Consider the following 23,940-nt stretch of genomic DNA (forward strand, 5'->3'; position numbering starts at 1 on the left):
AAATATCAGTGTTATTTCTTTATATAGAGGTCTTTCCCCACCTACCAGATATCAGACTTGGAGTCATAACCCTGGTGGTTCAGCACTTCTGGGCTCATGTAATATGGCGTGCCTGTGAAGGTGGTGGCCAGGTCACATGAACCCATCAGCAGACAGGATACCCCAAAATCACCTGAATGGAGGAACAGAGGAGTAGGATCATTCAATTATTCAATCTCAACAGGAGATTGAAGGAGATCCCGTGTCTGAAAGGACCAGGGAGATAGTGGTGAGCAATATGAGGCCTGCACAAACGTTATATCCAGCTCTCTATGACTGATAAGGATGAGTCATTGGAGCAGCATACATTTTCTGGTTGAGTGAGCTCCTTGCAAAACACTACGACGGTCCCATGGCTGTTCGTTCCCATGGCTGTTCGTTCCCATGGCTGTTCGTTCCCATGGCTGTTCGTTCCCATGGCTGTTCGTTCCCATGGCTGTTCGTTCCCATGGCTGTTCATTCCCATGGCTGTTCATTTTATTTCTCCAATTAGTCTGGTTCCAAGTTTCCCCCAAATGATTTCAAACTCACAAAAACAAACTAAACATTCAATATATCTATGAAACCAATGGGCTAGACCAGAGCCACAACATTTATAAAATATGTCGCCTGGGCTAAAGACAAAAAGGACTGGACTGGTGCTGAGTTATGTTCTCTGATGAAAGTACATTTTGCATTTCCTTTGGAAATCAAGTCACAGAGTCAGGAGAAGGAGAGGAGAGGCACAGAATCCACGTTGCTTCAAGTCCAGTGTAAAGTTTCCACAGTCAGTGATGGTTTGGGGTGCCATGTCATCTGCTGGTGTCATCAACGCAGCCATCTACCAGGAAGTTTTAGAGCACTTCATGCTTCCTGCTGCTGACCAACTTTATGGAGATGCAGATTTCATTTTCCAACAGGACTTGGCACCTGCACACAGTGCCAAAGCTACCAGTACCTGGTTTAAGGACCATGGTATCCCTGTTCTTAATTGGCCAGCAAACTCGCCTGACCTTAACCCTATAGAAAATCTATGGGGTATTGTGAAGAGGAAGATGCGATACGCCAGACCCAACAATGCAGAAGAGCTGAAGGCCACTATCAGAGCAACCTGGGCTCTCATAACACCTGAGCAGTGCCACAGACTGATCGACTCCATGCCACGCCGCATTGCTGCAGTAATTCAGGCAAAAGGAGCCCCAACTAAGTATTGAGTGCTGTACATGCTCATACTTTTCATGTTCATACTTTTCAGTTGGCCAACATTTCTAAAAATATTTTTTTTGTATTGGTCTTAAGTAATATTCAAATTTTCTGAGATACTGAATTTGGGATTTTCATTAGTTGTCAGTTATAATCATCACAATTAAAAGAAATAAACATTTGAAATATATCAGTTTGTGTGTAATGAATTAATATAATACACAAGTTTCACTTTTTGAATGGAATTACTGAAATAAATCAACTTTTTGATGATATTCTAATTTTATGACCAGCACCTGTACATGTGAAAATACAGCCTATACATTTGCAATGAGGGATTCAGCCTCTTGCAAATATTTGAAATTGACATTGAATGAAAAACATCAACTCTCTGAGCAATGGAACTCACCAATTTTAAGAATGTTCCTTTTTAGAAAGATGTTTTTGGCCTTCAGATCTCTGTGAAGGATAAGCCTAGGAGAGAGGAGTCAGGAAATAACATGAATAATCAGACAGTCAGACAGGGAGAAGTACAATTAATAAGAAATGCATGTACAGTGCTGGTGCCGGCTCTAGCCTTTTGGGGGCCCTGAGCTAAATTTCATTTGGGGCCCTGTCTCCCCTATCGGTCAGGGGCTACCTAGCAGTTGGAGGCCCCCTAGCAGTTAAGGGCCCTAAGCAACTGCTTATCTTGCTTATGCCTGGAACCGGCCCTGCACAATGCATTCATGGAAGTATAAAGCTTTGAAATCTTCAACTTGTTTTTTTAATCCATGTAATTCTAAGACATCCCCCTCTCACACACAAATGCACTCGTCATTTTGGGAAAAAGGAGACTTGGACATTCAAAGGTATGCAGAAAAGTATAAGAATGAACCTTTCGTGCATGTAGTGTAGTCCAAGCAGCAGCTGGATCAGCCAATCAGCAATCTGCTTCTCAGGCAAGTTCTGGCCCGCCTTTCTCACTTCCTCCAGCTTCAAGTCCAAGTCCCTGTCCTTCAATTTAGAGCATTATGACATTAAACTCAGAGATTACAAAAGATAACCACATCACAAATGCATACAGTCACACACACACACCATTTTGTATGTACATGAACACAAACAAAACAGGTTGTATGTGTATAAGTAAAAAGGGATAACAGCATGCAGAACAGAGAAAGAACCATGTGACTGTAAAATGAATCTGTGGGAGAATGACTGGAGGACTCCTACCAGCTGTAATATATTCAACAAACACTTTGACAAGATAAAAAGGAAGACGGAGAGAAAAAGAGAGACGAATGCTTTATTTTAAATTTGATTTTTTTCCCCTCTTTCTCCTCCGCAGATCAGAGGGGGGATTTGGCTTGATGTGTGCAGCGTGAGGGGGAGGTTTTGGAGGGGGGGTGGACAGATCAATCACTCGTTCCATGTTCTGTCAATTCCAGACATTCCCCCACTCCACCTCCCTGCCGTTCTAGAGGGTTACAGTTTCAAGAGAACGGTGTGCTGCTGAATGAAACCACAGGACCTAGATGCTAATCAGGTTCTCTATATGGAGCGGGTGCAGTTCATGAGCACATACGTGATGAATTAAAATGGAAAGCAAGACGCCATGGCTCTATAAAATGACAAGTGCATTGCAGGATCAAAACACAATTGTTTCTACTGTAATAATGCAGTAAACTTAATATCCAGTTATGCTTGACCACTCTCACTATCTCTCACTATCTTAAAATATTAGTTAAAACAAGTTTCTGTTTCTCAAAACCAGATTAAGAAAAAAAAAAAACATAAAAAAAAGCTCTTCATTAACATATTTCATTAGGCAGGGATTCAATCTCATTGATCCTTTTTGCCTATGAAAAAAAAGGCTATATGTTCACTCATTCTGGGATTTAGGCCATTAAGCTGGAATCCATAGCTGCTACATGCAAATTATATAAAGCTCTGGTCAGTGATTGCATCCATAGCACTGTCTAAGGAATGGTTACATTCCTCCAGGTCCATCCTTCAGCATTTTAATAAAAGGGAGGGGTCAGTGCTTTGGAATTGCTTCATTAGCAGATTCTAACTGCAAAATGGAAAAGGAACTGTCTTCACTGATGTGTATTCAGTACCTCGCAGTACTCAGTGATGATGCAGAAGGAATCTCTATGCAGGAAGCTGCTGTAGAAGGTGAGGATGGCTGGGTGATTGAGCTGGGACAGGAGCTGAGCCTCCTGGGATGCCTGGACGGTCTCATTGGGATGTAGGTCACCCAAAGGGATCTCCTTCAGCACTTTACTGTAGGGTCATAAGTTAGAAGAGAGAGGCATGTCACAGCATAAGTCTACCTCAATCTTCAAAAATCAGCTTTCATGATAAACAATGCTCCAGGTTAAAAATCCTATATTCAAACAGGCTACATATAGTGTCAGTCTAATATAGGCCACTTCGGCAAATGCAAACTAACAATGTAATGAAATTGTGGAAATCAAAGCACAGTAACAGCATGATAGTTTGAAATGTATCTGCAAAACCTTCTGCAGCACTGTAATATGCGCATGGCTTCACAAGTATACTAATGAAGCTAACAAAATAATGTAATTTAATGGCATTACACAAAAATGAAGACCATACAATTTAAGTAATTAGCAGACTCTCTTATCCACAAATGAGGTACACATGACCTCAGCTCCAACTGAGGGGACCAATCAATAAATGGGCAGGTTAATCTGAAGCTATAGGCCTGCTTATGTTTGAAAGTTCTATAATCGACAGATACAGCAAGAGGGATGCGGTATATAGCCAATATACCACTGCTAAGAGCTTAGGAAAGATTCATCGTAGAGTGCCAGAATTCAGCACTTAGTCATGGTAAAGTATATTGACAACATACCACAATCCCCTGAGATGAGCAAATGTTTTGCTATTATCAACCGGAGCAATTAGAACAGAAAAACTTTGAGATGTCATAATGTGCAGCATTCAGGACTCAAACCATCCTGTGTACATTTTGAGTAACCATGGCCTCTAGGCTTTAAAAATGTGTTTCACATTTATTTCTTCTTAATTTCTCTTGCTCAAACACATGGGACTTTTCTTACTGTCATTCACCTTACACTTTCCCATCTCCTACTCAAAACCCATTGCATCAGAAAGCCAGAGGGCAAAAGAGACAATGTCATGTGCAGAGTATGATATAAAAATGCCAACATCTTTAAGCAACAGAGAAATTAAGAAATGGTTGATATTGTATTGCAAAATATTTAAAAAGTACGGATTTCAGCAAAAAGAGACCGGCACAACTTCACACAGGATGACACAAACAATGCAGGGCTTTTGTTAGTCGGCTACATTTGGCTTTTGGCCAATAAAAAAAATAAAAAGCCAGGAACAAAATGTCCTGAAGAAAAAAAATATATAAAATCCAAAACTTCCCAACTGCTCTCATAGTCATCATAAGGGAATTCAGTGAAGTGTACCACACGCTGGTAGAAATGGCAATAATTGCATTAATAATGAAGATTTACATTGTGCCCTCGGAAAGGGGATTCTCGCTCCAATAGTGGACTCAAGACGTGTCTTTGTGAGGAAAACGTAGCCAGCTAACACGTGTCGCTGCTCAAAGGAGTTGAGCAGTTTAAATTTCCCAACATTTCACTTTAACCAGGTCAAGATCTGCCACAAACGCTGACATGCAAAACAAATTAGTGCAATTGGAACAAAATGCTGCCTGTGAAAAAACAAGCACTCATCGTCTACCATTGTGCGCGTTTCATAACACCAGTCGGTAAAATGTCTGCTTGCAAAACAACATCAGGGGCTAACCAAAAAACACCAGGGACTAAATCCCCAAAAGCCCAGGTCTGGTGACACCCCAGGTTTTGAGGCAATTGTTGGGTTGATTACATTGACCAACACAATGTTGTTATTCATTAGCTTGTTTTAAAATGTTCAAACAGCCTGCATTTATTACTGTGTAAGCTATAGGTGCATTTCTTTATTCAAACATCATTTAAAAGAAGATAGTATGAGAAATGTTATGCTCTCCAATAAAACCTGCTATATTATCGTTTTTCTCCTTTATTTTACTATATTAAAATGTTTGCTAACATTTGAAAACAATAACATTTATTTGCATTTTCATTAGTTCATAGCGCTGTAGGCTGTGTCTGGTACATTGTTGTTATCATATGAAAACTCAACAGTTGCAATATGTATACATTTGGTTAAATCTTTTTCATAAAGGTCAAATGACCTAAAATAAAAGGTATGAGTTGTCTTCAGAACAACAGTCTTTCTATATTGAGGGTTTGCTTGAATTACTTGATTCACACAACTACTCAAATACAGGGATGTGCTATGCAAATGCAATGCGCATGTTAATGAGTCTGAAGTTTTTTTCCCTCTACCTCCCTTGCTTATCTCTTCCTGTTCCTTGGGGAGCTAATCAGGACCCACTCAGAGAAAATACTGATCTGCCACTGCAAAAAAGCATCTGGTTAAATTGGTCCTCAGGTTTTTGAGGTGAAGTCTATGTTCAGTCTATTTCAATTAACTTACCTACTATATTCTCTTCATTTTTGTCAAAGGTTACGCAGTGGAAATTCAATTACCTAAATTACCGTACATCCTGCTGTACACAATACAGAGACAGCGCCATCATTTTCAGTTTCACTTGGATCAGACTATGACCAGTAGGGTTTGGTCCAGATCTAGGAACATGTTGGGGCGTTTGTTAGCATTCAAGGCTAGTGGGGTTGATTAGATATATGCTGAGCCTGGTGTTTCATCTCCTCAGCGCTCTTTACCAATTCCTGGTGGCAGCAGGGAAAACATTAAAGGCCTTGGTTTGGCAAACATATTTTACACTGTGACATTCCTGATGGCGACTGACAGCAAAGTGGTACAGGGTGCATATTCATTACTGGGGATGTGGTGGCATCTTGGGCTCCATTCTCAGGGTTAACTGCTGTGGTTTTCTGACATTACCCCACAAGTTTGTGATGTTTTATTACCTTGATGTCACAACTCCCAGCCTTTCACAGTGTGCTGTCAGCTGTGGCAGGAGTGGCTGAATAGGTAGCATGCGTACCATAGGGGACCACTGCTGTGTCCAGTGAGTTTCTTAGTGTGGGCTACCTTAGGCTGTCAAATTCAGTGTTTTGCCTCAGTAAGCAGTGATATTATCCCCTAGAAGCCAGGGCTTCCAGGATGGATCCAGCAATTCTTTTACCTTAAATTGGCATAACTGAATATTGTATACAGGCTGAATGCAAGGTGAGAGTGCATTCCTCATAGGTGTTGATGTAACGTTCCCTCCTTCAGAGAACCGAGGATAGAGACATAAACTTAGGTTTTTATTTATACTGCATCATCCATCACTTTTGCTATGTTGTCATGCATACACTGTATATGATATGATAAATGGTCTGCAGTTTAAAGACCTTGCCTATAGTGATATAGATTGATGTAGAGGACCACAGAAAAACACATCTGCTAGCATGACATCTAGATGACTTCTAGTTCAGGCAGGCTGGCAGGAACACCTTCCAAGGGCATATTGATAATGTAAAAAATTTACAAAGGCAATTCCACACGAAGGTCAACCTGAGCAATAATTTTTTTTAATCTAAAGCCTTATTATTATGTCAATATTTAGACTTCATTTCAGTTAACATAGGAAACTGAATGCATAGCTAAAATAGTATTAGTAAGGATCATCAAAAGGCAATGGAAGGTAAAATGTTTAAAAAGATCTTACAAGAAATCTAATAAAAAAGTTTGACAATGGATTGAGATACAGAACTGTTAACTTATTGAAAAGAGAAAATCTATCAAATAGGCTGAATTATAGCCCCTTCAATCTAAGAAAATTTACAATTTACAATATACAGTATATGCACAATATCAGACAGGTTTTAATACAATGTGATAAAATAAAGCTAATGTGCATACAGTCATGTGGAAAAATAAGTACACCCCATGGAAACACATTTTGACATATCAAAATCTGAGCTAAATTAATTGATTGAAGCAACATACTTCAACAAATCACACACAAAAATGTTTACTATGAAACAATTTATGTAATTAAAATCATAAACATTTTAACTGCACAAAGGTCAGGAAGGAAAGTCAGGAAGAAAGAAGCCTCTGCATTCAAAAAATAATATCAATACACAATTGGTTTGCCAGACAACACTTGGGTAAAGTCCAAAACTGCTGGAACAATGTGCTCTTGACAGATGTGTCAACGGTGGAATTGTTTGGCCCCAATGCCAGACGGCCCCAATGGTGATAACAAAACACTGCCTTTGAACAGATTAACCTCATAACAACCGTAAAGCATGGAGGTGGTGGCATTATGGTTTGGGGTTGCTTTGCTGTCTCAGGGTCTGGCCCAGCATGCCACCACTGAATCAACCATGAACATCATATAGTACCAGAGAATTACTGAGGAGAATGTGAGGCCATCTGTCAAAAAGCTGAAGTTGAACTGAACATGGATCTTGCATTAGGACAATTATCCAAAAAACACAAGCAAAACTATACCACAGAATAGCTCAAAAAGAAAAAATTTAAGGCCACATCTCAATACTATTGACATGCTGTGGGGGACTTAAAGTGGGCCATGTAAGTTAAAAAGTCCTCGAAAATGACAGAGTTGAAGCCGTCCTGTAAAAGTTGGACAAAACTTCCTACCAGTTGATGTTAGAGAATGACAGACAATGAATGTGGATGGAATTGAGCTAAAATGTCCATGTGTTCAAATATGTACACAAAAAAAATCAGGGGGTGTACTTACTTTTACACATGACCATACCATGGATACATTTTCATCCATGAATACATTATTATAAAATGGTGGGAAGAAGGCACCAATTACTGCTCTGTCTAAAACTTAGGCTGCCTCATTAACTGCATGTTCTTCTGCAGAATTCAACAAGTGTATCAGAAGGACACCCAAGCAATTAAAAATGAAAATGCTTGACTTTAGATTACACCTATCTGTTCCCACTTTACATTGTTGGGACGCTGTGTATACAGATGTGCTCATAAGTTTGCATACCCTGGCAGCAATTGTGAAATTTTGGCATTGACTTTGAAAATATGACTGATCATGCAACAAAACTGTCTTTTATTGAATTATAGTGATCATATGAAGCCATTTATTATCACATAGTTGTTTGGCTCATTTTTAAGTCATAATGATAACAGAAATCACACAAATGGCCTTGATCAAAAGTTTACATACATAGAAAATTGTACAAAGACAACATATCAAATGTTGAAACTGAGAAATGTTATTGTTTCGTGAAAATGCTGGGACAGAGGCAACAAAAGACAAACCCAAATGCTTACAGGGTATTTGTCAAGGACATTGAATTGTTGCTGATCTAGCTGTACCCAAACAGGCGAAGATCTTCTGTCAGAAAGATAATACAAACTCTGGAGATCTTCAAACTAGGATTATTCTAAATTGTTCTTTAACAGGCTGACATAATGTCGTTGGTTGATGTGATGGCAATTCCATCGATCGACACTCTTAAAGGAGTAAGAACAGAGACAAAATGATCTTGGCAAAATTTAACCATTTATTATTATTTGCAAATAAGAGAGACGCATCAAATGCTTACAAACATAATCGTCCGAGGAGTCTCTGACTTAATACATGAACAGTCCTTATTTATTACAGTTAAAAGGGGTGTGGTAAAATGCTGCCCAGCTGTCCTATGTCAATAAAACACATTCCCTTTGTTCTATCACTTGTCCTGGGCTTCAAACAAAGGGATAGGCTGTCCTTCCTCACATGGGTAACCTTCTTAACTCCTGAGGAGTCACAATGTCTGGACAAAGAACAGATGACACTAAAGGGTCACACAGATTTACTGATTTACGAGTAACCCTCTAATCCGCTGGTGCCGGTCAAGGATGCCCTTTAGGCAAAACCCCAGATCCCCCCACATTCCTTTTCTAATCTGAACATGGGGACTCCGTACCTTTAACTAGTAACCCATTCATACATGTATAGGACCAAGTATACATCAGTTCAAGAATTTCCACAACAATGAGTAAGTGGGTGTGTGTATGACCGTGAGCGTTTGAATGTGAATGTGTGTGAATAAGTGTATGGTCCCTGTAACAATGATTAAAATAATATTCCTAACAATGTTACAATATGTACTTAAATTGCAAACACACAGTAAATAGCTACAGTGCTATAGGACATTCGGTCAAAACGACGGCAGTCGAACACCATAAATGAACTAGTTCTTAGAGAAAGGAAATTAGTCATGAAGGAAACTATTTCACCAATAATATCTCTTGGTGTTTAGCTTATAATAGTTGCCTCGACACTATCACCTCGACATCTGGCACTGATGAATTAACGCAGTATTGTGTGCAGTATTAATTCAGGTAACTCAGGTAGATTAATCTTTATTAGTCCGCAGTGTTGAGTTTTCCACAGTATTGTTAAAAAAAAGAGGTGATGCAACACACTGGTAAACATGCATCTGTCCCACTTTTTTGAAATTCAAAAAACTTGTGTATTTTTCCAAAAACAATAAAAATCTCTGTTTCAACATTTGATATGTTTGTACTATTTTCAATTAAATATAGGGATAAATGACTTGCACATCTGTTTTTATTTGCACTTTACGCAGTGTCCCAACTTTTTTGGAAACAGGGTTATATATCAGTTGCTTTAATTTCAGGACATCCAGTTTGTAAAAAAAAATGTCAAGCTATCAAATACAGTCTAGGTTTTAGCCCTGACTTTGCCAGTGGCTATGTGGAGATGCATATTGGCCAGTACCACCCAAGGTTGGGGGTGGCATTGTCAGCAAGGACTTGTCTAGTGACTCCCTCTGACAAGGTCTGATACCTGCAAAAGCTACTTGAGGTTGTCAGGCAAGTGAGCTGGTGCTCACATTAGGATTTGACTGACTTCCAGGTTGGATGTGAAAAAATAATTTTCTGATAGTAGTAAAACATGTTCCAATCTTCAACTCTCCCAAGACCATTATACAAACATGAACAGTATTGCATTTCTTTTTTTTCAATTACACAAATATCTACAGCCATGACCTCTTTCTTGCAATGTAAGTAAAATCCTGACCAAGCAGTACAGTTCTTTTGTATTCTCTTGAGCAAATTTCCATCTAATTTCATTACCTGGGTAAATTTATTTTACAATAGAAAGGTTTCCGCCCCCATAATATGTACTGTAAAAAAATATATGGTTCACGCTAGAGGAGCGTTTGCCCTTCTCAAAAACAGGAAATAGATGGCTGAAAATGAGAGATTCTTAATTGGGTGTAGATTGCCAATCTCTTCTAAAGTTGGCATAGGTCAATATACATCTTTATACAATTGTATATTCCTGTGCCTTTAACTTTTGAGCATGGTTTCTATCCAAAGCTTGTGCTGAATGCCAGAAAGTATTTTTTTTCAAACCTTATAAAAGACAAGTTTGGAATATTAAACATGTCAAATACCCATGCATTTGAGTTACAAAATGTGTTGTCGTATATTGAGGGACAAGGTCGCAAGTCTGATGCTCAAATCTGTAATTACATTTTTCAAACTTGTACATTTAGGTAGATGCTTGCAAACTTATCTTCACAAGTCTGTACATTTAGTTTGTGCTTGCAAGCAATATTTGATAAGCTTGTACAATGAAGTTCGAACACATTTTACAAACTCGCAATGCTGTAACCAAACATGTGTTGTATAAATTCAACTTGAACAGCAAGCGTGTTTTATTTTCAGATTTAGAGCTTTACCGCAACAATTTAGGCTAAAATGCACGGGCTTATCATTCTTTGCCCACTCTTGGAATTTTGACATGTTTACAACGTGGATAAGTTCTGTATTTTGAGGTTCCTAAGTGAAAATTCATTACGCAAGCAAGAGGGGGTGGGTCTTCGAATCTTGACCAGTCAATTACATTTGCAGTTCTACAACCAACACCATTGGTCGAATAAGTCCCTCAATCTAATGGAAAAACCCTATTTCAAGAAGACGATTAGTTCTCCGCAATTGTTGAAAGTTTGATGAGGTACATTACACTTCTACAGGATCAGACTTGCAACCACGGCCCTCAATATACGACCATAAACTTTTTTGACATGTTTTATATTCCATAGACAAGATGAGTCATTGGAAAATTCTATCCGTAAACGGACACGGACACGTTATAGAAGGGGTCTCCTCTTACAGGCACCTGGGTATCTACTTAGATGAAAAGCTACATCTTATAAAACATATTGGCAAAGAAACTGAGCTTGAAATGTGATTTTCATGGTCAGTTAGAGAGCATCTTGTCTGGGTTCATTTTAGAGGTCGACCAATAGTGGATTTTTAAAGGTCAATATAATAATGATAGTTTGGAGGACAACAGGATAACTGTTGAACTGAACATCTAAGTCAAAGAAATTTCCTAAATAAACAAATAAATCTGGAACTGAACTTTAAACTGAGGATATAGGCTACAACTGATCACAATAATTTGAGCCAGATCACAATTATTTTATAGGCAACTATCCTTTTGCACAATATTTGGATTACAAAATCAAGTTTCCAAACTGAATAAGGGATTTTGAAGCCAATGTTAGAAACGTCTCAACAAATACCATGCGAATTATATCATTTTCCATGGGATGTCTAGGCCATGGGTGCAGAAGAGCGTTTGACAGCTCTGCCCAAAGTTACAGGCGCAGATCATTTTACTGAAACTCATTTGCTTCTAAATTTCAGTATATTTAGAAATGTTTTGCAATGGCCGATAATGTAGCCTAATTTCGCAACATTATTATTTAATAGAGAATCAGTCTCTTATATTTGTTAGATCAACTCTGCTCGACAAAAGATCGCCGTTTTCTTGCCAACAGATCTTATAGGTCACACAATATTAGGCTATTTAGTATGCCATTAATCTATTTATTTGGCATATTTCCCACCAAACATTTTGGCTGTTGATATTTTCATCTGCCAGACAACTACTTTACATCTGATGCCGGCAAAAAGCCAGTATTTACCGACTAACGTAAACCCTGAGCTACGTATATATTTTATGTATTTTTTCCACAAGGTCAGTTATTCTAGTTGAGAAACCTAATATAACGACCCGAAACACACAGCCAGTGCAACTAAGGACCTTGAGAAGCATCTCAAGGTCCTGGAGTGGCCTAGCCAGTCTCCATACCTGAACCCAATAGAATATCTTTGGAGGGAGCTGAAAGTCCATATTGCCCCAAAACCTGAAGGATCTGGAGAAGGTGCAAACCTGGTCAAGAACTACAGGAAACATATGATCTCTGTAATTGCAAACAATGGTTTCTGTACCAAATATTCAATTGTGTTTTTCTGATGTATGAAATACTTATGTCATGCAATAAAATGCTAATTAATTACTTAAAAATCATACAGTGTGATTTTCTGGATTTTTGTTTTAGATTCCATCACTCACAGTTGAATTGTACCTATGATAAAAATTACAGACTTCTACATGCAAATCGGCAGTGTATCAAATACTTGTTCTCCCCGCTGCATATGTCCAAACGTTTGAAATTGGCCACTTAAATATATGTTTTTAATGCATATATAAATATAAAACAGCATCAGCGAGGTTCAAACCTGCAACCTTATGTTACCGAGTCAGGCACACAAACCACTACACCAAACAGGATCATAATATCAGTGGTGGCAAGTAGTTGTCTTACCAAGTTTGTCTTAGTATGATAGACCATATTTGTGACTGTAAGAAGAAATGTATTTTGGTAATGTATATCTATAAAATGTGTTTCACCTAAATGTGATATAACCAATACGTAGGTAATTACATTTCATCTTTTTACTTTCACAGGTTTTGAAAAATGCATTTTAATACGGCTTCAAAATACATTTTCACGTCAAAAATGTTGTTGCAAATGGAATGTACTTAACACCACCACTTGCACGACATTGACTATTGAGCTGTTACTGCATAGAATAACTTAGCATGTAGGATGTCCCAATTCATTTATTCTCTCGTGTCATTGGGTCAAGTCAGAAATATGTGACCCAGAAATATTGACCCAGAACTTTTATTGGGGATTGAAACACCATTATGGTAAAAAATACAAAATAAAATGTGGTCTCGCCCATAACCTGGCTGATATGAAGCAGAGGGGAAGCCAAGGCTGGGCCTAGGCCCTGCCAGTTTGAGTACTGGCCCACACAATAAGGTTGGCTTAACAAATGCATTTTTTTTTACTAAAGAAATGTAATACATTTGATATGTTGTTTGAATTGCTTTCAAACAAATCAAAAATGTCGAAAAGGGCTGTAGGAGGAACTTGAAATCGAATTGGTTGCATCAGAATCAAATGCTATCCCGCCGCCCCACCTTCACAACATACGGCTCCGGGGAAAATTAAGCGACCACTGCACCTTTTTCTTTCCTTTCCAAAAAAGTTGAAAAGGAAAGTTTTGAGTGAGGAACAGAAGCATTCAATTTGGGTGTCTTAATTTTACCCCTTCTGTTGAGTCAGTAGTGAGGTGACTCAACTCGAGCTTGAGTCACCTGCCTCCCTACTAATGCGAACAATAATACCAGAGCTCTGTGAATCAACAAGCACTTACTATGCTATTATAGCATATGAGTACAAGGATGAATCAAAGCATGAACCTGTTGCTGTTTGTATCAGACATGTCCACAAGGAGACAGCGCCTCAGTGATGCCTTGATGGCGCCTCAGTGATGTCAGGGAAAAAAGGGGGTGCGCTGGCAATGCTAACTAAGACTTTTCCGGATGCTGTTTACGTGCATTGCAATTCTCGCCACCTGAATCTGGTCCTCTGCACAGCAACAACAGTGTCCGGCCACATAAGCACCTTATTTGACACAGTGAACGCTATACACAGTTTCATGACAAGGATCCAACAGACATGCAAGGTTCATGGAATTACAGAAAGTGCTCCATCGCAATCGCCACTGCATGGAACTGGAACATTCCATAGGCACACATTGGAGCTCAGTCAGGATCGGTTAGTAAGATACTTACTTTATTTGATGTTATTTTGGAAGCACTTGCGGAGTTTGCTGAAAACAGTGGTCAAATGAAAGTGGAAGCTCAGTCACTTCTCCAACAGATTCAAACCAAAAAGTTTCTGTTTGTTATAAAAGTTTCTGTTTATCTTGTTATATTTGGCAAAGGATTTGAAACAAGGGTTTACAGAGCCCCACACTCTCACTCATAGACTGCATACACCTCATTGAGGGACTTAAAGAGAGTTTTTAGAGACAATTCCAGTTGTGATTTTGATCAAGAGTAAGTTGACTGATGAACTGATGGAAGAACATGACATTATTAGCTGGGATGTCACTACAGGGTCCCAACAAGAAGGGTGCCCCCAGGACAGACTGACTCTGTGGTCACCACTAGTTTTGGCAAAGTAAACAAATTTGAAGATTGATGATGACCTGAGACAACTGTGGGTTGACATCCTGGACAGGCAGCTAACAAAGCTGCACACGCCGTTCCAGGAGGATCAATATGGAATAATGAGAGCCACAGCGTCCTCTCTGCCAGGATCTAGGACTTTTGCACAGAAATAATCTCTTCAGGCCTCATGTGATTACTGCCATATCTCTGTTGAGGACGCTATATTAACTGTGTTAATTCAGCCACTGCCTCGGAAAGTGGAGGGAGGTCATGAATTCCCTTCCCTTATTGAAGTTGTTGCAGCCCTGACATTTTCCCGAACGTCAATCGACTGCTAGGAGCTATCGTTACCCTTCCTATGACTTTGTGTGGTGTTGAGAGACCGTTCTCTACCACGGGCCGGATCAAAACATCAATCGGATCTTGCACGTTGACTGCCCGTCTCAATAATCTGCCGTTGTTGTCCTTTGAAAGGGAACTCAGTGACTCTTCGGACGATGATGAAATAATGTCTCAAGCAATAAGCCCAGGCGTATACGCCTTGGGCTGTGAACCACGTTGATTATTATGATGGCGCCTGCTTTGCTAGGCCAGGTTTCTGCCTACGCCACTGATATGAAGGTGTTTGAATAAAATATTTGTAGCTTTCGAATGCCTCTCTACATACTGTACACCCCTAACTGGTTTGTAAAAAAAAAAAAAAAAAAGCAGTGATAGAAAAACGAAGATGAGAAATCCCTTGCTATGGAAAAGGAACTGGTATATGTTGCAAATGTTGTCTGTCTCGCGGTTAACATCCCAGAATCCCAATGTCCTATGTTTTGATGGGTCCCAGAGGTTCAGAACACATACCGAACAAGGCAGAGGGGGGAATCAAAGAGGGGAGTCCCTGAAAGTGACAGAACGGCGAGAGGGAGCCTCACCAGTCTAGATACGGGAGGCAAAACGAAGGCAATTAAAACAAGAGTGATGGAAGGGAGGAATACAGCAGGAGGGAAGAACGCAATAGTGAGATGGAGATGAAAAGTGGAACGAGTAAAGAAGAGAGATAAAGACTGAAGGGAGAACAGCTAATGTATGTTTGTGTGTGTGTTTTTGTGTGTCTCTGTACATAAAGTATAGATATAGATGTGTTTATTTCTACCGGTAGTGTGTGTTTGTAAATAAACCGTGTTTGTGTGTGTATATATGTATGTTCCTGTTTTACTGTCTGAGTGAGGAAAGAGATACTAAATAAAACAAGATAATAAAACCAAAAAAAGCTTGCAGAAGGAATAACATTGCCGGTCATCACTTTGACAAGAATCGTTATCTGACTCTGGGTTAAGTTTAGGGTTAAGGATTAGAATTAGACTTAGAATTAGGGTAAGGTTTAGGCATTAAGCATTAGGTTTAGGAGTTAGGTTTAGGTTAAGATTAGGTTATTGATGTTAAGGTTAGGTTTGAGTTAACATTGGGTTTAGGTAAAATGTTAATGGCACTAAATTGCTGCTCCTCAGGTTAATAGTAAAACCGAAGCATGTGTCTGTGTGTATTTACACACTCAAAAATGGAGGTATGAAACAAGTTCTGCACTTACAGGTACACCTTTGAAGAATGTTTCCTAAAAAGGTACAATGTTGGTCTTTATGGGGACGGAAGATAACCTTTTGATTAACAGAAATGGTACAAAGTGCCTGCCTCAAGTGGAGGAGTTTAAGTATCTAGGGGTCTTGTTCACGAGTGAGGGAAGGATGGAACGGGAGATTGACAGACGGATCGGTGCAGCTTCTGCAGTAATGCAGTCGATGTATCGGTCTGTCGTGGTGAAGAAAGAGCTGAGCCGCAAGGCGAAGCTCTCGATTTACCAGTCAATCTACGTTCCTACTCTCACCTATGGTCATGAGCTTTGGGTCATGACCGAAAGGACAAGATCCCGGATACAGGCGGCCGAAATGAGCTTTCTCCGCAGGGTGGCTGGGCGATCCCTTAGAGATAGGGTGAGAAGCTCGGTCACCCGGGTGGAGCTCAGAGTAGAGCCACTGCTCCTCCACATCGAGAGGGGTCAGCTGAGGTGGCTTGGGCATCTTTTTCGGATGCCTCCGGAACGCCTTCCTGGGAAGGTGTTCCGGTCCCGTCCCACCGGGAGGAGACCCCGGGGAAGACCTAGGACACGCTGGAGGGACTATGTCTCCCGGCTGGCCTGGGAACGCCTCGGTGTCCCCCCGGAAGAGCTAGAGGAAGTGTCTGGGGAGAGGGAAGTCTGGGCATCCCTGCTTAGACTGCTGCCCCCGCGACCCGGCCCCGGATAAGCGGAAGACGATGGATGGATGGATGGGTACAAAGTGAATTTAAACAAAAGAAAGAACACCAAAGGGTACACAATTGTCTCTCAAAAAGGTACCCCCCCAGCGACAAGCCTTTGTATCCTTTTAAGTACACACTGGTACTTCTATTTTTGAGAGTGTACAATGTATTCAGAAAGTATTTGGACCCCTTCACTGTCTCCACGTATTGAAAATCCAGAATCCTATTACACAACAAAATGTGAAGAAAGTCAGAGCCGTTGTATTTGCAGTGGGTTATAGAAAGTCAGCACACCCTTTCAAAATGTGCACCTTTTGTTGGCTTACAGCCTGAAATTTAAACACACAATATCCAAGCGAAAATAAAATGAAACAAATGAAACTCAGAACATTTTATACAATTAAAAAGTAAAATGTCCTAATGTAGGAGTTGCAGGTGTCTGCAATATGAAAATCACCTAATCAACCAATTTGAATAGAGAAAAACACAAATTATCTTGTTGTGTGTGACTTTTGTGTAAAGATATTTATATTTAAATAAATTTTACCAAGCATAGACATTTTCAAGGCTACAAGTCCATATATACCAGAGACCTTGATGTTCTTTATAGGTAAAGGCCCATGCCAATGTAGCCAACCTACATGAAAATGGCCACAAGAGATTACTTGAATGAGATAACTGCAATGGGATTGTTTGAATGTTGAAAAAGGCACCTCAATCAACTGCCACAGATATTCAAGATGACTTTCAGACACAAGGTAGTATAACTTGAACGTTCACCATCAGTCGCCAACTCAATGAAAAGGGGTTGTATGGCAGGAGGTTCAGGGGGACGCCACTGCTGAGAGACATAATAAAGCTTGATTGCATTCTGCCCAAACACACCTGAACATGCCACAATCCTTCTGGGACATCTGCAGTGGATAGATGAGACCAAATGAGAGTTTTTTGGTAAAGCAAACCATCTATATATTTACAGAAAACTAAGTTAAACCTTCAAAGAAAATAACTAATTCCCCACGGTCAAACACAGAGGAGATTCAGTGATGTTTTGGGGATGCTTTGCTGCCTCTGGTATTAGGTGCCTTGAACATCTTCATGACATCATGAATTCAGGAGAATATCAAGGAGCACTATGTCAAACCCAGTTTTAGAATTCTGAGCCAGAAAGCCTTAGTTTTCCAGCATGACAATGAACCCAAACAAATGTCCAGCACCCAGAAATGTTTCAAGACAAAATGCTGTGCTGTTCTGATGTGGCTTGCAATGATTACAGATCTAAATCCTATTTAAAACCTGAGGAGAGATCTGAAAATCCCAGTTGGGAGGCACACTTCAAACCTGGGAGAGGCCAGCCTTGGCCTTTAGCACACATAGAAACCCTGCACTATCACAGTGTCAGAGACCTGGGAATCTCTGACCCACTGGAGCCACCAGTAAATTCAACTAAAAGTAGTCAGTCTCCAATACGCAACCATGGCTTCTTTATTAATTCAATTCATTCATTTCCCCCTTACAATTCCATTCCTGCATCAGTGACAACCAATTATCTGTCTTCATCAAGAGAAAGATCTTGGGTGGTGGGAAAGTTAGTAGGGATGTTGCTAAATCGATGTGGAGTGCTGGCCTGAGATGGAAAACATGTTCTTTTTAATACAGGTGGACAGGTTTAATTAAATATGAATAAAAGAAGGTTATATAAATGTGTTTTTTTTAAATCTGCAATATCAAACCAGATCAGTGTTAATAAATACTTTCTGTGCAAACACAAGTATTGGATGTAATTCACAATGACTATTGACAGCAAAGTTAATTAAAGGAGCAATCATTACTTTTCCAGAACGTTGCACACAGTGAAGTTGTGAGGGAAAATGTATAAATAAATGGGGGGGAAACAATTTATGCCTGTCACTCTTGTTTATGAAATAGACAGAATAGAACGCATTGCTCCTTATTCAAGTTAATCACTTTAACACGCCAATTAAACGTTAAGGGGAGGCTTCATAATAAAGGCAAGGAAGGCCTGTCCATTTGTCTTGAGCTGATGTTAAACAACTGGACCCAGAAGCAGCTGGCTGTTGGTCCCATACCAGAAAACACCTTTCTTCTCATTTTGAGAAGTCACCTGGCGTATTGAATGGGATCACATATTCACAGTTCAAGAGGAATCCACTTGTTGACGGGGCCTTAAATGTATTAACCCCGACTAAGGTCACCTTTTCATGCTGTGCAAATGCACATCATATTTATTATTCTTTATTTTGCCAAACAAAAACATTTATTCAAAAATATATGATTCCCAAAACAAAAACAATGCATGCACTCACGACTCTGGTTAAGAGTGTTTGCTAAAAGACTTGCAAGTAAAATGTGTTTTGTGCTCTGATTTATGTTTGGACTCCAGGAAAAGTAGCTGTTGTTATGGCAGCACTAATGGGCATCTTAATTACAGTGAACAACAAATACAAAAGGGCTGAGCTGAAGAGTGTTGCAGGCCATAATCCATGGGTCAGGGGGACAAATATCACATATTTGTCACCTCTGTGGTGTAACAGTACCTTGGTGATGAGCCGTGGTGGCTTTGCACAAAACATTTTTTGGAATTAAGGTCAAACCTTTTAAACCTTGGGCTTATCCGACAACAACACATTTTCACACATGATTTTAGAAGATTTAATGTGTTATCTTGCTAAATGTCCTGTTTATGGGCTTGTATATTGTATGGTTGTTTTTATTTGTACGAATTTACTTCCATCTTGCCACCCGACCCCACAGTTCTGACTTGAGGAGAATACGTGCAATGGTTGTAATGAGTAGGGAGTGCCCAGCTTCTGGCAGAAATTCTTGCAGCTCCTTTAAGGTTGCTTTTGGCTTCTTGGTAGCCTCCCTGATGACTTTTTTCTGTGTCCTCCCATACATTTTGCAGGTACGTCCTGAGCTTGGCAATGTTGGTGTTGCCATCAATCCTCCACTTCCTAATGATGGTCTTCACAGTGTTCCATGATAAATGTAATGCCTTCAAAATGCCTTTATATCCTTTCTTCTGTACCTTTCTGTTGGCTCATTGTAGATTATGGCCATTATGCAGTAGGCAACCAAGAACCTTTCAAGGAAATCCTTCAGGAACACCAAATCATTTTATTTTGGATTAATCAGTATCACTTAAGTGAAGTGAATCAATAACTGATTTCAGGTGATGGCAAATTACCGTAGAGATTTTTTGGAATGTGATTTGTCAAATCTTAACAAAAATACAAGACTCATTACATAGGATGTACACATTTATGCAACCTAACCACAGACCGTTTACATTTTCTGAGAAATCAGCCTTTTCTTTTTCATTATTTTTGGTTACAACATTTTCTAAAAGGTGACAAAAAGCTCTGAGAGGATTTGACTTGATTTCAGACTTCATATTAACAACAGCTACATTTTTAATAAGGGCATGTAGATTGATATCCACTGAATGTAATACGTTTTGCCAAAAGGATTTGTGTGAAATTTCTTCTGAAATGAAGGCCATTTAATATTAACTTCATTATAGAACACAAACTGTATTTAGGTCAGGGAATATCCAGCAGGTAAACTTTATCTTTCAAGTTGGAAACAAAAATAGGACTTTGTTGCATTAACTTACATTTAGGTTAAGGACAAATTTACATTTAAAAATTGTGTTTACAATTCTAAGAACTGGTAATAATACATTTTGTTAACACTAATACAGTTAAATGCAATTTATCATTAAAAAAAATTATCATGAAAAGTACCTGTATGTCATAGATCTTTTGGGGTAAATCAAGACTACTAATGCATGGTAGATGATAACTACAGACAGGTAGAATTGAGGTTGGATAAAATTCTGTCATTCAAAACCCCATATGCAGGTGAATGTTTACTGCATATGTGATAAATAGCTGCCTGACAAACATTGGTCTCCATGATAAAAGAACCCTATCAGCCCTCTCAGACAGGGAACTGGCACTTTGACAGACAGCCCAGGTAATAAAGAATGAATCCCCTGAGGAAAAAACATCAGACATTCAGAAACCCCTCTTACTAAAAGTAGCTATGAGTCATGAGCTGAGTGATAACATTGATCATCATGCAGATGATGATTTTATATTTATTTTTAGTGCCATGTTTGGAATATTGGATGTCATATTTGGTAAAGGAAATGGCAAGTCTTCACCAAACCATAATATACATCAAAATGATCTCACATCATATTGAGAGTGTACAGGCTTGTGTAGTGTGGGTGTGAGATAGGGAATGAATGGATGTGTACCGTATGTGAATGCACTGCTATAAACAAATTCCTGGCATATATCCTGTATCCCAAATATACTGTAGCTAAAATCCAAGGCACCAACAATCAGTTGTAGGTGGGCTGATTAGACTGAATTCTGCTGTATAGTGAAATCTTAAAGTATTGTGGAATTCTGGATGAACCAAACAGGAAAAATGCTGCACCTGGAATGCTGGAGCCATGTGCCCTGGAGAGCAGAACAAAGCAAATTCAGGTACTGATTGATGGGATCAAACTGCATAAGAAATGAACCTGAAAGAACACACATATGCACACATGAATGTACATGAGCGTACAGTAACAAGCAGATGCAATGTGACAAAACCCTCACCTACGCAGCTCTCATAAATCTTGACATGACTTTGCTACAGTATAAAACAGACATTTGCTATTGTAATGAATCAGTCTGAGAAAAAACTCAGGGAATACATTTACATCGAGTGGATTTCCTCTGCCAGTAGCCAACCTGCTCATGTGTGTTGTGAGAGAGATGAGCTGTCTGGCCTATGGCGGTGGTAGTGATGGCAGGGTCAGGGTGTTAGTTGGCACGGCTGGGCAGTAATAATGAGTTGAATGCCTGGCCTTGAGCCTCTAGTGTGGGCATAACGACCTGTGGCATTACACCACTTGCCCCTGGGTGACATCTCTAATTCACACTGCTCACTCTCTCTGAAAGGGCTAGTTCGCTCTCCCTTTCCTTTCTCTTTCTGCCATTTTCTTTTCTTTTATTCAACTTTTATTTAACCAGGGAGACATACTGAGACCTTGTCCTCATTAACAACTGTGCCCTGGGAAGATAAATCCAAGAATAAAACAACAATTAAATACCAAGTATGTACAATTTACATACAGACTGACATTAGCAAGCAAGCAAGTTTATTTATAAAGCACAATTCATACATCGAAGCAATTCAATGTGCTTTACAAAGAAAAATATATTAAAGTAAAATTACATTAAAACAAATACAAACCCAATTCCAAAAAAGTTGGGACACTACAATTTCATGGCATCAACACATCTCAGAAAAGTTGGGACAAGGCCTTGTTTACCACTGTGTGGCATTCCCTCTTCTTTTTATAACAGACTGCAAATGTCTGGGGACTGAGGAGACAAGTTGCTCAAGTTTATGAATAGGAATGTTGTCCTATTCTTGTCTAATACAGGCTTCTAGTTGCTCAACTGTCTTAGGTCTTCTTTGTCGCACCTTCCTCTTTATGATGCGCCAAATGTTTTCTATGGGTGAAAGATCTGGACTGCAGGCTGGCCGTTTCCGTACCCGGATCCTACTTCTATGCAGCCGTGACATTGTAATTGATGCAGAATGTGGTCTTGCATTGTTATATTGGAAAATGCAAGGTCTTCCCTGAAAGAGACAACATCTGGATGGGAGCATATGTTGTTATAGAACTTGGATATAAATACCAGCATTGATGGTGCCTTTCCAGATGTGTAGGCTGCCCATGCCACATGCACTCATGCAACCCCATACCATCAGAGATGCAGGCTTCTGAACTGAGCGCTGATAACAACTTGGATTGTCCTTGTCCTCTTTAGTCCGGATGACATGGCGTCCCAGTTTTCCAAAATTAACTTTGACCACAGAACACTTTTCCACTTTGCCACAGTCCATTTTAAATGATCCTTGGCCCAGAGAAAACGCCTGCGCTTCTGGATCCTGTTTAGATACAGCTTATTTTTTGACCTATAGAGTTTTAGCCGGCAACGGCGAATGGCACGGTGGATTGTGTTCACCGACAATGTTTTCTTGAAGTATTCCTGAGCCCATGTTGTGATTTCCATTACAGTATCATTCCTGTATGTGATGCAGTGCCGTCTGAGGGCCCGAAGATTACGGGCATCCAGTATGGTTTTCCGTCCTTGACCCTTACGCACAGAGATTGTTCCAGATTCTCTGAATCTTTGGATGATGTTATGCACTGTAGATCATGATAACTTCAAACTCTTTGCAACTTTTCTCTGAGAAACTCCTTTCTGATATTGATCCACTATTTTTCACTGCAGCATTGGGGGAATTGGTGATCCTCTGCCCATCTTGACTTCTGAGAGACACTGCCACTCTGAGAGGCTCTTTTAATACCCAATCATGTTGCCAATTGACATAATAAGTTGCAAATTGGTCCTCCAGCTGTTCCTTATCTGTACATTTAACTTTTCGGGTCTCTTATTGCTACCTGTCCCAACTTTTTTGGAATATGTAGCTCTCATGAAATCCAAAATGAGCCAATATTTGGCATGACATTACAAAATGTCTCACTTTCAACATTCGATATGTTATCTATATTCTATTGTGAATTAAATATAAGTTTATGAGATTTGTAAATTATTCCATTCCTTTTTTACTCACAATTTATACAGCGTCCCAACTTTTTTGGAATCGGGTTTGTACTCAAATGAAAACATCTAGAGATTAAAAATTTGATAAAAACATAGGAAGCTATAAGGCTAAACCATGTGGTTAAGTTTAAGGGCTCAGTCATAGGCACGTGAAAAGAAGTCTAAGATGTTCTGGTAGTTTATTCCAGTTGTGTACAGCACAAGAGCAAAACGCAGCTTCTCCATGTTTAGTTTGGACTCTACTAGCTGACCTGTGTTCATGGATCTAAGAGCCCTGCTCGGTTTATATATTTCAAACATATCAGAAATGCATTTGGGTCCTAAACGATTCAGAGATTTCTAAACAAAAAGCACCACTTTGAAATCTATTCT

At 39.5% G+C, this 23,940-nt stretch overlaps 1 protein-coding gene across 1 annotated transcript in view; it reads right to left on the minus strand.

Moving 5' to 3' along the window:
* The window catches only part of nek11 (NIMA-related kinase 11), an 84,038-nt gene that overhangs the window by 54,665 nt on the left and 5,433 nt on the right, over positions 1–23,940 (minus strand). Inside the window, exons 4-7 of the mRNA XM_010884640.3 lie at positions 3,324–3,489; positions 2,099–2,217; positions 1,631–1,695; positions 46–172 (exon numbers count right to left, since the gene is read on the minus strand). Coding sequence (XP_010882942.2) covers positions 46–172; positions 1,631–1,695; positions 2,099–2,217; positions 3,324–3,489 — 477 coding nt within the window. The remainder of the gene's footprint in view (positions 1–45; positions 173–1,630; positions 1,696–2,098; positions 2,218–3,323; positions 3,490–23,940) is intronic.

This window comes from Esox lucius, chromosome 20 (assembly GCF_011004845.1).
Source record: "Esox lucius isolate fEsoLuc1 chromosome 20, fEsoLuc1.pri, whole genome shotgun sequence".
Lineage (NCBI taxonomy): Eukaryota > Metazoa > Chordata > Actinopteri > Esociformes > Esocidae > Esox > Esox lucius.